Here is a 14,280-nt window from a genome sequence, read left to right on the forward strand (position 1 = left end):
TTCTTGTGCATTAGTTTCCTCAACTGTAAAATAAAGGAGTTGAGTTACAAGGGACTCTGACCAGCTCTAAATCTATGGCCATGTGGCCTCTCTGGACCCCAGTTTTCTCTGTAAAATGAGGGGGTTGGAATAGATGAGTTTTCCAGTCCCTCCCAGCTCTCAAACTCTTTTCCTAGGCCCCATTCCAAGGTCTGGTTCATCTTTATCTCTGGGTTGCACCCTCTTTTTTTTTCTGTCTGCTTCTCGCCTGTTCTTTCCTGCAGTTGGTGGGTACACCTTATCTCCATGAGGTCCTCAAGCCTTGTGTCAACCGCATCTTTGAAGAGAAGAAATATGTTGAGCTGGACCCATGTAAGATAGAGCTGACCCGGTCCAGGTAAGTAGGCGAATTGGCCTTTTGGGGTCAGAGAGATAGAGGAGGAGGAGGAAAAAGAGATAGATGATTAAGTAGATATGCCCCCATTCCATCCCAGAAATCATAAACCTAGGGCTAGATTGCTCTGCCTAGTTCCTCCAGATTAACCTAGGCTGCATCCTGGATATGATCCTTCCCCAAATTCTGGGGATAGGTTTTTGTAGGGAAGCCATTCCAAACCCTGAGTTTCCATTCTTGGTTCTGGTGGTTCAGGCGGTCTTGGACCTGGTTTGCTTGTCATTTGTCTGACTTTGGTCACAGGTTCATGTGGTCATAGATTTAGAGTGAGAAGGACCCTTAAAAGCCATCAGAACCAACCCACTCATTTTACAGATGAGGAAACTAGGACCCAGAGAGGTTAAATGACTCACTCAGGGTCATACAGCTAGTATAGAGACCTGACTGCTCAGAGTCAGGAAGGGCTGGATTCAAATCCCTCTTTAGACACTTATTTGCTGTGTGACCTTCGGCAGCTCACTTAACCTCTGTTTGCCTCAGTTACTTTATCTATAAAATAAAGGGTTTGGGTTTAAAGGCCCCTAAGGACTGATCTTCTAGTTCTAAGATCAGTGGTCCTGCTGTGATCCATGAGCCTAAATATCGAGCAATCTAACCCTTCTGGAATCCCCAGTCCAGAGCCCTATTCATTATATTTCATGTATAATGTATATAATGCAAGGTCCAAATGCATATAAATATAAAGTCTTCTCCATTCTCAGTTTTTGGGGGGCAAGGGTGGACTTGTCCCTGGGTTTGTCACCTCCCAGATGGAAAGAGCACCCCAAGGATCTCTGCCTGAGCTTGGGAAGTTCAGGAGGCTGAGGGCTTGGGGTGGAGATAGTGCTTTTGCTTCAAGCTGAGCTGGAAACAGGTTGGGCTCAGGATCAGGCTAGAGCAGCCCTTCAGCTGATCTGAGCTGGAGCAGAAGGGAGGATGGGCCAGGAAAGGGTGGGTGAAGGGTCAGGGCATAGGTTCCTGGGAGATTGCTGGGCCACCGGAAGTGGGGGTGAGGGAGCACCAGGAAGACTGGGGCAGAAGGGGAGGCAGGCCTTCAGGGAGAGCTGGAGAGTCCAGAGAAGGGTGATAGGGGTGGAGAGCTTGAGGGATTCTCTCCGAAGGTGGAGAATTGCCTATGAGGAGATGGAGGGAAAGGAGCAGAGCCTGAGGGAAGGGGGGATGATGCGAAGCTAGTCAGTCCACAAATGTTATGAAGCCTATAATATGTCCTGGGCATTGTGCTAAGTACCTGAGGATAGCAAGAAAGACCAAACCATGATCCCTGCTCTCCAGGAACTCTCATTCTAATGGGGGAGAAAAGATGCCAATAACTAAGTACAGGGAAGATACAAGGACAAATGGAGGGTAATCCCAGAGAGAATGCAATAGCATTGGGGTGGGGTGGGGTAGGGCACAGGAACAGACTCTTAGAAGGTAGGATTTGAGCTGAGTCTTGAAGGAAGCCAGGGGAACCAAAAGGCAGAGGAGAGGAGAGAGCATTGTAAGCATTGAGGGTAGACAGTACAAGGGCATGAGATTGATGGATGGAGGATGGAACTTGAGGAACAGTGACATCATTGGATTGAAGAGAAGGGGGTAGGAAGGAAGGTGTAAGAAGACTGAGAAAGTCAGAAGAAGCCAGGCTAGAAAGAGCTTAGAAGCCAAAAGGAAGATTTGATGTTTGGTCCTGGAGATAATTGGGAGCTGTTGGAGCTCATTGAGAAGAGGGGGGACATGGTTAGACCTACACTTTAGGTATATTCATCTGACAGAGGAGCGGAGGGTGAATTGGAGCTGGGGATACCAATTACAGGGTTGTTGTAGTCTAGGGAAGAGATGCTGAAGGTCTGAACTGGGAAGGGAGAGAAGGGGATGTGGAGGGGAGATGTAGTAGGAGATGGTGGGAATGAGCAGACTTGGTAGAAGGATCCTCAATCTAGAGCCGGAAAGGACCTCAGAGGCCATTGAGGAAGATTAAATGATTTCCCCACAGGTAAATGTCAGACATGACATTTACACAGGTAAATTACACAGTTCATCACACAGGGAAATGTCAGATATGGGATTTAAACTGAGATATTCTGAGTGTTCTTTCTCTTAAACTATGTTGCCCAAGAGAGGAGAGACAGACAGAGAGACAGACAGGGAGACAGAGAAAGAGAGAGAGGATGGAGAGAGGAGGGAAGGAGAGAGAGATAGAGACAGGGAGAGAAGGAGGGAGAGAGACAAGGTTAGGGTTAGGTTAGAGAGAGACACACACAGATGGAGAGAGAGAGGGAGCGACAGAGAGAGACAGAGAGAGAGAGATGGAGAGACACAAGGGGGCACAGAGAGAGAGAGAGAGAGAGAGAGAGAGAGAGAGAGAGAGAGAGAGAGAGAGAGAGAGAGAGAGAGAGTTTTTTCACCTTTAGGAGGGTGTTAATGAAGGTAGTGAAAATAGAGGAGTCTGGCAAGCTGTTCCAGGACCTATAAATAAATACCCTGGTCCAGGATACAGGAGTGGGCAGCTGATATATGAGGAAGGGGTTCACAGAGAGGGCACAGCTAAGGACTGGCCAGTAAGGCTGAGACTTCCCAGACAAAGGGCATTCTCTACCCTTGGAGAATATACCCTTAGAACCCACACTTCAAGCTTCAAGAAAGGAGGACCCATTTCCCCCCACCCCACCAAAGCCAAGACCCCCTTTCATCTATTCTCTTTTGAATTTCCCCAGAGGCATCAGAGCTGGTTGCTAAGCAACTGGTCTCAGGGGATGCAGAGGAGGGTGGGGTCTTTCCTTCCATTGTCTGAGAAGGCCCCAGGGGTCAGGGTATCTTCTAGGTCCTGAGAAAATCATACGGTCAATTTGTTAAAATAAGCCCCATTTATGGGCTAATGGGAGAAGTAACATTTGTCCACTTTTACAAGAACCTCATGGAGAAGATACCCCTGGAATTTGATTTCTATTCTATTTGTGATCCGGGGTAATCTATTCCACAGTAGAGAATAGTAATCTGTTCCATGGAGAGAGGACATAGTGGAGGGACTTTAGGCCAGATATACCCCCCTGAATTTATAATATGCAGGGAATGTTTCTGCTACTTCCTCTGGTTAAATCATTCAAATGCAGGTGTGATTGTCCCTTAACATAGCTTTGTTTATTAGACACTGAGAGGATATGTGCCCCCTTAGCTGAGGTTAGAATGAGTGAAGGACCCCTAGAAGATACTCAGACCCAGAGTGTGCCCTCCTTCCTATATGTAAGCAATGTTGCCACTCGCTCAGCAGGGCATGATTTCTCATTCATTTAAAGCATTGGGGATGGGCTCTACCCTAACTTATCCAGCATCCAGCCAATATCTGATGGACAAGAGACAAGCATCAGAGAGATTGCTGGCCCATGGGTAGAGTTATCATCTCTAACTGGAAAAGGGCATCTCCCCATGAAGCTACCTGTCCCGTCTAAGATTATATTAAGTCTGGCTCCTGCCAAACTCTGCCCTGAGCTCTGCCCAGATCACTAAGCCCACTAAGCCTGGAGTTGGGGGAAGGACATAGCCCAGAGATGGGGCTCAGGATAGTCTAGGAGCCTTGACTAGGAGGAGTTCTGCATTTCATCCCCATCTTATTCTGCACAATTCTAGCCTGCCAGTTCTGCAAGGAAGAGCTCCTAGAAATTAAATGGTGGAGCTGGAGGGAAGCTTGGGGCAGAGAATGTTAGAGCCAGAGGAGAGAGAAGCTAGTCCAGTTTGCTCATTTGACAGCTGGGGAAGCTGAGACTCCCAGAAAGGGAAGGTGGCTTGTCTGAGATCATACCAATATTAATGGCAGAGTCCCCCCTACTAGACCATAAGCTCCTTGAGGGCAGGACTATGTTATCATAGCCTCACAGGATTTAGAGTTGTAAGCAACTTAGAATCTTAAATGTCAAAATTGGAAAGGACCTTAGAACTTAGATGGTCAGAGCTGGAAGGGGCCTTGGAATGTGCATGTCAGGACCTGGAGAAGCCTTAGAACAGGGGATTCCAGAGCTGGGAGAGAATTTAGAACATAATATCAGAGCCAGATGCTCAGTCTTTTATAGGGATTGATGAGGACAAATGGGGAAACTGAGGCCCAGAGAGGGGGAAATGTCTGAGGTGACACAGTGAGTTAACATCAGGGTTTCCCCATCTAGCTCATAAGTACCTTCTAGGTAGAACTGGAAAGGATCTGAGAGACTGGTCCAATCTACTCATTGTATAGATGGGAAATACCCAGGAAATAAAGGCATTTGCCCTGATCACACAGGTATAAAGGTGCTGAGCCCGTATTTGAACCAGACCTAAACTTTATGTGGTGCTTCCTCTCCTAATCGCCCCTCGATTCCCCTGGATGCCTATAAGAGACCTTGTGGAATGGGCTGAAATTCAGCTAAGCTTCCTTGCCCAGGGCAGAAACCCCCACCAAGCTGCAGGGGACCTGAACGAGCCCTCGGGGCAGCTCATGACCCTTTGCCTGACTTGGGTTCTGTCCCTCTAGGAGAATCTCCTTCAAGGGCACTCTGTCAGAGGAGCACGTTCGGGAAAACAGCCTGGGGCTGCTGACAGGATACCTGGAAGAGATCCTGGAGGCCATCACGAGTTCAGTGGACAAGTGTCCTCCAGCCATGAGAGCAGCTTTCAGACAGCTGCACAGGAGGGTGGAGGAGCACTTCCCTGAGACAGAGCATGAGGTGGGAAGAGGCACAGGATGGGCTTGTGAGCATGGGGGCAGGGGGAGCCAGGTACAGTGTGGAGGCCACTGCACATGCATCCAGCGCACTTAGAAACTTCACAACTGATTCATACACAAGCTGGTGAGGAACCTAGGTCAGGTGCTGTTGTTTTCCCTTTATAACTGGGAAAACTGAATCCCAGAAAGCATAGAATATCAAGACTGGAAGGGTCCTCAGACATCAGAACTAGGAGGAGCTTTAGAACAGAGAACGTCTGAGCTGGAAGGGGGCTTAGAACAGGGAATGTCCGAGTTGGGAGGGGCCTTGTAACAGAATATCAGAACCAGGAGGTGTGGAAGAGAGTTCTTAACCCCCTTATTTTAACGAAGAGAAAACTGGGGTCAGAGGACTTGTGATGTCTGCCGGCTCTGCAGAGCCAGGCCTAGAACCCAGCTGTCTTGTCTCTTGATAAGTAAAGAGAGAAATTGAGAGATGGAGAAACTCTTTTCTCCCCACCCCATAGAGTCAGGGACCCAGGACTCTCCTCCCTCCCATAGCTGGGACTTCGAAGGTGGAACTTTCAGACAAGGTCAAGCTGGGAGCTAACAGGGGCCACACCAGACAGGGCCCTTGGTCTCATAATTGCAACCAAGCAGATGAAGATGTACCTTGTATACAGTAGATGCTTAATACATACTCACTGATTGTTTTTTAACATTCCCCAGTAAAGCTACCTGAGTCTCTGGTCACTTGCACTGGGACTGGTATATTCCTGGTTCTCTCTAGTGAGAATCCTAGAACATAGAACAATATTCCCAAAAACCCCAGGTCACCTTTCCTTCAAAGAGAATGAGATGTGTGATTACCTGGACAGCTAGGTGATGAAGTATATAGATTATTGGACTCCGAGTCTGAAGAACTGAGTTCAAATGTTGCCCCTGACACTTGCTAGCTGTGTGTGGTGCCAAGCAAGTTGGTTAACTGCTCTCTGTCTCAGTTTCCTCATCTGTAAAATGGGAATAATGAGGCTCAAATGAGATCATTCCTCTCCATAGGTTATCTCATTCGATCCTCATGACTCTGTGAGGTGGATGGTGTTATTGTCCTTATTTTACAGATGAGGAAATTGAGGCCCAGGGAGGTTAAGTGATTTGCCTAAGGTCACCCTAGTTGTTTCAGAGGTGGTGGTTGAACCAAGCAGAACAGGGTGGTAAGAAGTGCGGTATAAAGCGGCTCTGATTCTGACTCGTCCCTCCCTTCCCCCAACTCTCCCCAGGGGATTGAGTCAATGAGACACTGGCAGAGGGTAAAATTAGCCTGGAACAATGGGGGTGAGTGGGAGGCTTTGAGGAAACATTGGGGAGCAGGGATCTCAGTAACAGAAGCCCAATGATGCCTGGGGAAGCAAGCTGGGGTGCGAGGGTCTCTCTCTCCTAGCATCCTCTCCCAGTGTCTCCCCGAAGGAGGTTCCCAGGGAACCAGGACACCAAGCTGGGACAGAGACACCCTGAAATTGTTCTGGAAGTACCAGTTTCCAGATGAGGCTGTGGGATAGTGAGATGCCCCCAGGGATGCTGGCTCAAGCAGAGAAATAGGGATGTGATTCTTGTCTGGCATAGAACTCCAGGACTTTAAGAATTGGTCAGGACCCCAGAGACCAATGACGCCAACCTACCCTTGAACAAAGATTGCCCCTTTAGCATCCCCAGCAAATGGCTACCCAACCTCAGCTTGTAGACCTCCCCTCCTGAGACAGCTCACTGCCCACTGGGGACAGCCCCAATTGTTGGGAAGTTATTCCTTACATCTAACACTTTCTCTGTAGCTTCTACCCTTTTTTTTTTCCTGGTCCTGTTCTAGTTTCCTTCTTAAATACAACCCTAAAAAACTCCCAGTCACCATCCCCATAACCCCATCAGCTGACAGTGGTGGGGAACCTGCATGCTCGAGGCCACATGTGGCTTATTTGGTCAAAGGGCTGCACTTGAGGACCTAAAGGGCCACATGTGGCCTTGAAGCTGCAGGTTCCCCAATCCTTCACCAGCACATACAGAGACATACTAACAAACAAAGCCTGAGTACTCTTCTCAAAGGCTAAATATAACCAGGATAATGGGTGGGGTAAGATGGGCAGGGAAGTGGGAAGTTGGCATTTTGGGCTGCTGAGAAATCGGATTCGAGATGCCAGCTGCATCCTGGATGGGATGTTAGTGGTGGTGGGGCAGACTCCCTGCCAGCCACAATGAGCTGGGGACAGATAGTTTGAGAGAGAGCTCTGGATCTTTGACAACTCACCCTGGATTTCATGCCACCTTCAGAAGTATTGATCATCGAGTGGCTTTGAATCATAGCATTTGGAACTTTAGAAACATCTTGTCCAACTTCCTAATTTTACAAATGGGAAAACTGAGACCCAGAGAAGGGAAGTCACTTTTGGGGGAAATGTTTCATTGATCAATCAACTAAGCAAGCATTTATTAAGCCCCTGTGATGTGCCAGGCTTTGTGCTAGGAACAGGGCAGACAATCTTACCTCAAGGAAATTGTATTGATGCCCTTTCTTTTTTCGTTCTGTCAAATCCTTGGGACTTCCCAATGACCCACCTTCCCCTAATAGAACCCTTCCTTGTTACAAAGGACAGTTAAGCAGATTGAATCAACCTATTATCCATATCTGAAAAGATATGTCTCATCCTATAGTCTCCCACTTTTCTGACACTATATCACCATCAGTCCTCTGGAAGTTACAATTGTCCCTGCATGGATCAAAGTTCTGAAGATTTTCAGTATTGTTTTCTTTAACTCACCATGGCCACTGCATAAATTGTTCTCCAGTTCTGCTTGTTTTGTTATGCACCATGTTGTGCAAATCTCCCCAGGTTTCTCTGGAACCTGAGACCATTCCCTGGGACTGATCTACCAAGTCATTGATTAAGATCTGCAATGGTAGAGGGAGTTTCCAGACTGGGAGTTCTCATAAAGTGGCTTTTCCAAGGTCATACAATAATGGAGCCAGGTCCTCCTGCCACAAATCTAGTCTTATTTTCCACTGTATCACTGCCTCACTTTCCCCATCTTACAAAAAACGAGAACAATAGCGAGAAGCGCCTTGGCTGTGATGGCCAACATCAACCTCCTCCATCACACTGGGGGTTTGTTCTCTTTGTGATCTCTAGAATGTGAAGTATGTGGCCATCAGCGGCTTTCTCTTCCTTCGGTTTTTTGCTCCTGCCATTCTCACCCCAAAGCTCTTTGATCTCCGGGACCATCATGCTGATCCTCAGACCAGTCGCTCCCTGCTGCTACTTGCCAAGGTGTCTGTGGTGCTGGTGGTGTTGGGGACCATTTCACAGGGGGAAGATGATATGAGACTGGGGAGGCCTCACACCCAATGTGCCAGATGCCCCTGGGAGACAGCACAGATCTTGTGCCCATTAATCATTCAATCAACCTTAGTATGACTCAGGTGATTAGACCATTCTTAGGCATCGCAAGCTCAGTGAAGTTTTGGAAGGAGATGGGGGGAAATGCCTGGAGCAGGGGCTCTCAGGTTTGAGGGAATCAGAAGAAGGGAGAAGGGATTAAAGATGAAATTGTCTGGCTCTGGGACTGTTCTTCCTTAGGGCAAGAATCTTATCCAGAGGGACATTGGCCTTCTGCTGGTCCCTTTTTCATTTAGTTACATTAGCAATTGGCTGGGAGTTGGGACACAGAATTTCTTTTGCTCATTTGGTCCTTCTCCTGACAGAATTCTTCAGCCCTGAGCTGGCCCCTCTTCTGGGTTCAACAATGGGGAGTGGGCCAAGGAGAAAGTGTCTTCATAATAAATGGGGTCTTGTCCCATTGTTTACCTCCTACCAGGCTGTACAGAGCATTGGCAATCTGGGCCAGCAACTGGGTCAGGGAAAGGAGCAATGGATGGTCCCCCTACATCCCTTCCTCCTCCAGAGCATCACCCGGGTGAAGGTTTTCTTGGACAAGCTGGTGGACATTGATGCTGGAGGTAGTGAGTTCTGCTGGCTGGGCTGTGACCATCTCTCCTCTCACATCTTCAGGGCCTCTCCTCATTCTGTCCTGGGATACGACTTGAATCTGAGCTCTCTCCCTTCCCCTCCCTCCCTTTCCCCTCTTTTACCTTCCCTTTTCCTCTCTCTTCCCTCCCCTCCTCCTCTTCCTCTCTTCTCCCTGCTCCTCTCCTTCTTCCTCCCTCTCTCCTCTACCTTTCTCTCTCCCTTCCCCCTCTTTCTTTAAGCATATGGAGGAACCATAGAATAGTAAGTGCATTGGGTGCTGGACTTGGAGTTGAATTCTTCATTTGATACTCGAAGCATCAGACCATTCTCAAAGCCTACCAAGTCATTGGTTAAGATCTACAATGATAGAGGAAGTTCCTAGACAGGGTGTCCTCATATGCTGGTAAAATCACCAATTGTTTAAGTAATTTTGCCTGCGTATGGATTTTGTTTTGCGCCTTTTGGGACATCTCATATTGGGGTATATTCAATGGAAACATAGAACAGGGACTGTCACAGCTGAGAGGGGCCTTAGAGCAGAGAATGTCAGGAATGGGAGGGGCCTAAGTACAGGCGATGTCAGGGCTGGGAGGGGGCTTTGGAGATCACCCAGCCCACTCACTTCATTTTACAGTTGAGAAAGCTTGGGGTTCAGGATAGTGGAGTCCTGCCCCACAATATACAGCCCATAAGTGGCAGACTGGAGAGTAGAACCCAGGTCTTCTCACCCCTAGTACAGTGTTCTTTTCCTTTTGCCATCCCACTTTCCTTGAGGTCATCAACATATGGAGCAGTATATAGTTTTATTCAATGCTAAATGAATGAGGTGGGTGGAGACCTTTGGATCTTCTTCAATCATCCGGCATTCATTCACTCACTCCATCATTCTGTCAGTAAGGCAGCTGGGTTTAAGCAGGGCATATGTGGGGGGAGGTGGCAGCAGTCCCATCCCTCCTGCTGGGGCACTTGCTGGGCATCCTTGGTCCAGCAGCCCAGTCCAGAACCTAGGTGCTGTCCAAGAAGTAAGAGAAGTGGCTTGTTTGCTACTCGAATCTGGAGAATTAGAAATTCCTGGGCCCAGAGGGGTGGGGACAGGCTGTGGCCTCATTCCCTCTCCGGTCCTCCCCCAGCCCTGGAGGCCCAGCCACGGCTCCTGTTCTCCCCATTGGCGGTCATCAAGGAAGGCTACCTGCATCTTCGGAAGGCAGAGGCTGGGGCTCTTGTCCCCCGTTTTGCCTTCAAGAAGAGGTACTTTTGCCTTAGCCGTGAGACCTTCTCCTATTCCAAGGGTCCTGAGTGGCAGGTAAGGCTGCTCTGAGAGGTGCCTTGAGGAGGGAGGGGAGAAAAGAAGAGAAGGGAGGAAGGAGGAGGGTTAAGGGCAGAGGAGGGGAAAAGGGAAGAGAAGAGGGAGCAGACAAGAGGGAGGGGAGGAGGCAAAGGAGAGAGGAGGGGGAGGAGAAGGGGAGAGAAGGGAAAAGGGGACCTTCAGTGCTCTGTTTTCCCATCCCTTTCCTTCTCTTCTACTCCCACTGCCCCCAGTTCTGGCTACTGAGCACTGCCCCCAGTTCTGGCTACTGAGCACTGTAGCTTGCTCCAACATTCACATGAGTACAGTGGGATCCTGGCCCTACCCACTCCCCAACTGTATAAAATGACGTTGGATTAAATGATTGTGAAGGTCCTATCATAGCTAAATGTTTGAGCCTTTTGTGGTCAGCCTATGACACGTGATGAACGTTACTCACAGGTAGACAGATGCATTCCAGCCCACTCCCATGAGAAAAGTGCTGCACAAACTTTAAATCATTCTGTCAATATGTTACCATCATCTTCCTCAATCAAGCATTTATTTATTTCCTCCTGTGTGTCAGATCCCTCGAGAAGTGTTGGAGATACAAGGCCATGATTGAGTTAGACGTTTCCCCTCAAAGAGGCTACATTTTATCTGGGGAGACAAGATAGACACACATACAAAGGGAATTTTATTATATTCAGCCTTAGTTTTATCAACTGTAAAGTGGGGATGATGATGACAGCTGTCTCCCAGGGTTGTTGTAGGGAGCAAATGAGATCATATTTGTAAAGTGCTGTGCGAATCTTTTTTTTTTATTAATTTATTTAACTTTTAACATTCATTTTCACAAAATTTTGGGTTCCAAATTTTCTCCTCATTTGTCCCCTCCCCCCACCCCAAAACACCAAGCATTCTAATTGCCCCTACCACCAATCTGCCCTCTCTTCTATCATCCCTCTCTTCCCTTGTCCCTGTCTTCTCTTTTGTCCTGTAGGGCCAGATAACTTTCTATACCCCTTTACCTGTATTTCTTATTTCCTAGTAGTGAGAACAGTACTCGACAGTTGATCCTAAAACTTTGAGTTCCAATTTCTCTTCATCCCTCCCTCCCCACCCATTCCTTTTGGAAGGCAAGCAATTCAATATAGACCATATCTGTGTAGTTTTGCAAATGACTTCCATAATAGTCGTGTTGTGTAAGACTAACTATATTTCTCTCCATCCTATCCTGCCCCCCATTGCTTCTATTCTCTCTTTTGATCCTGTCCTTCCCCAAAAGTGTTGACTTCTAATTGCTCCCTCCTCCCATTACCCTCCCTTCCATCATCCCCCCACCCTGCTTATCCCCTTCTCCCCCACTTTCCTGTATTGTAAGATAGGTCTGTGCAAATCTTAAAGTGTAATGTAAGTGCTAGATATTTTTATTATTGGCAGTAGTAATAATACTACTAGTCGTAAAGTAGTGGTAATGATAATAGTAATAGTAGTGGTAATATTAATAGAAGTAGTATTATTTTAATTCTTTATTTAAATTAAAATTAATTAATCAAAATTAATATTAATAGTAGCAGTAGTAATAGTAGTGATAGTAGCAGTAGTAGTATCAGTAGTAGGAATAGTTGCAGCAGCAGTCATAGTAGTAGTATTTTCCTTGAGAGGGAAGCACTGGCAGATACAGGAATAAGGAAGGGCCTCATGTAGGGGGTGCTATTAAAACCTCTGTAAAACGAGGGATAGCACTAGATGATGTCTGCGGTCCCCTCAGGTTATAAATTCTGTGATCCTAATAGCATCATAGGCTCACAGACTGAGAGAGGGAAAGGGCCTCAGAGGTCCATTGAGGTGAAGTGACTTACTCACATTACACAGGTAAGTGTCAGGCAGGATTTGAACTCTTTCCCACAACAAGCATATGAAGGAGGCAGTACAAATGCCATTATTCTGCAGAGAAAGAAGACTGATCTGTCTTAGAGTATCCCTGATAATTAGAACTGAGTGATAAACCAATTCATGAGAAATCACAAAGATGTTTTATGAGACAAAATGTTCTCGAATGTCAAAGAGGCGTATTGCAGAATTAGAATAGGAAACAGAGATACTGCAGAATGTCACAGCATCCTTAATGTCTTTACACGATTGCTTCATTGAGTCTTCCTTCAAACCTATAAAAATGTAAAGTGATGTCATGTAGAATTGGAGTGGCTAGGGGACACCACAGTGCACAGAGTGCTGAGACTGGAATCAGGAAGCCCTAAGTTCAAATCCAGCCTCAGACATCTACTAGCTGTGAGGATCCTGGGCAATCCACTTTACTTCTGTATGCCTCCATTTCCTCATCTGTAAAACAAAGTAGTGGGATCTCAGTTTGGCTTCTGTCTAAGCTTCTCATCTGTAAAATGGGGATGATGACAGTACCTACTTCCCAGGGTTGTGAGGATCAAATGAGATCATATTGGTAAAAGCACAGTACCTGTTAGGAGATGCTTAAAAAATACTTGTTTCCTTCCCTTTCTTTCCCTTCCCTTCCCTTCCCTTCCCTTCCCTTCCCTTCCCTTCCCTTCCCTCCCTCCCTTCTCTCCCTCCCTCCCTCCCTCCCTCCCTCCCTCCTTCCTTCCTTCCTTCCCTCCCTCCCTCCCTCCTTCCTTCCTTCCTTCCTTCCTTCCTTCCTTCCTTCCTTCCTTCCTTCCTTCCTTCCTTCCTTCCTTCCTTCCTTCCTTCCTTCCTTCCTTCCTTCCTTCCTTCCTGATTCTACAAGTCATTTAGCTCCTTTCAGTCTCAATTTTCTTGTCTGTAAAATGGCCTTGATAGTTACAACTGCCTCCCAGGGTTGTTGTGAATATCAAATGAGATACAATTTGTAAAGTACTTTGAAAACCTTAAAGTGCTATAGAAACGCTAGTTACTGCTGTTGTCATTATTATTCTTAATTATCTTCATCACAGTTTGTTTTCCCTTGTTCAACCAAGTAAAATCTTTTGACTTATGTGACTGTGATTCAGTCTGGTTTTCAGCAATCTTCACTTTTCAGATGAGGAAACGGAGGCAGACAGAAGTGAAATGACTGTTGTAGGACACACAGGATGGAAGCATCCAAGACAAGATTTAAACCTGGGTGTTGTTGGTGATGAGAGCTCCAGTCACGTGACCCAGTGCTTCTTTAAGCTCAGGTCAAACCAATCCAGGAGGCTGATACATGCTCACATCCACACACTGAGTGTCCCAGATCCACAGGCAGATGTGTCTACCCCTATTTCCAGGACATGCACATTCATACATACACATATAAGCACATACACACATATTCAGGTGCCCACACTCACTCATAGCCACTCAAGGAGCCAGACCAGAGGCTCTCAGGAGATCTATTGTGGCCATCTTGGGTTCTGCAGCTAGAGCTCCTGGAGAGGGTCAGCTGGTAGGGACACCTTGGGGGCAGGGGTCGGGTATTGTGGGGTGAGTGGGTGGAGGGGAGCCCTCCTTCCCTTTCTGCCTCCGGCTTGGTGTGAGCAGGGTGTGGGGGCTGGCTCGGGGCAGGTGCGGACCTCCATCCCGGTGGGTAGGATCTGTGCTGTGGAGAGGGTGGACGAGAATGCCTTCCAGCAGCCGCATATGATGCAGGTCATCACAAAGACCAGGGACGGGCAGCTGGACACCATATACATTCAGTGCAAGGTAAGAATGCTTCATCTCCCGTCCCTTCCCTCACCCACAATCCCTCACCTAACCACACTGGTCCCTTAGATCTCAGCAGGGGCCATAGCATTGTCTGTTCTGTCCTCCCCTCAACCCCACCCCCATTAGGAAACTCCCCCTATCAATGCAGGTCACCACTCCTCTGCAGCATGGAACCTATAGCACTGAAAAGTTAAGTGACTTGCTCAGAGTC

General features: G+C 47.5%; 1 protein-coding gene across 5 annotated transcripts in view; it reads left to right on the forward strand.

The window, feature by feature from the left end:
* Window positions 1-14,280, forward strand: part of RASAL1 (RAS protein activator like 1) — a 45,855-nt gene that overhangs the window by 24,073 nt on the left and 7,502 nt on the right. For all 5 annotated transcript variants that reach the window (XR_011965322.1, XM_072600392.1, XM_072600391.1 and 2 more), the window contains exons 12-17: window positions 264-376; window positions 4,914-5,106; window positions 8,264-8,401; window positions 8,949-9,090; window positions 10,231-10,403; window positions 13,929-14,066. Coding sequence is in view for 4 of the 5 variants with exons in the window: in XM_072600392.1 (XP_072456493.1) it covers window positions 264-376; window positions 4,914-5,106; window positions 8,264-8,401; window positions 8,949-9,090; window positions 10,231-10,403; window positions 13,929-14,066 (897 nt within the window). In the remaining variant the exon portion in view is untranslated. The remainder of the gene's footprint in view (window positions 1-263; window positions 377-4,913; window positions 5,107-8,263; window positions 8,402-8,948; window positions 9,091-10,230; window positions 10,404-13,928; window positions 14,067-14,280) is intronic.

This window comes from Notamacropus eugenii, chromosome 4, assembly GCF_028372415.1.
Source record: "Notamacropus eugenii isolate mMacEug1 chromosome 4, mMacEug1.pri_v2, whole genome shotgun sequence".
Classification (NCBI taxonomy): Eukaryota; Metazoa; Chordata; class Mammalia; order Diprotodontia; family Macropodidae; genus Notamacropus; species Notamacropus eugenii.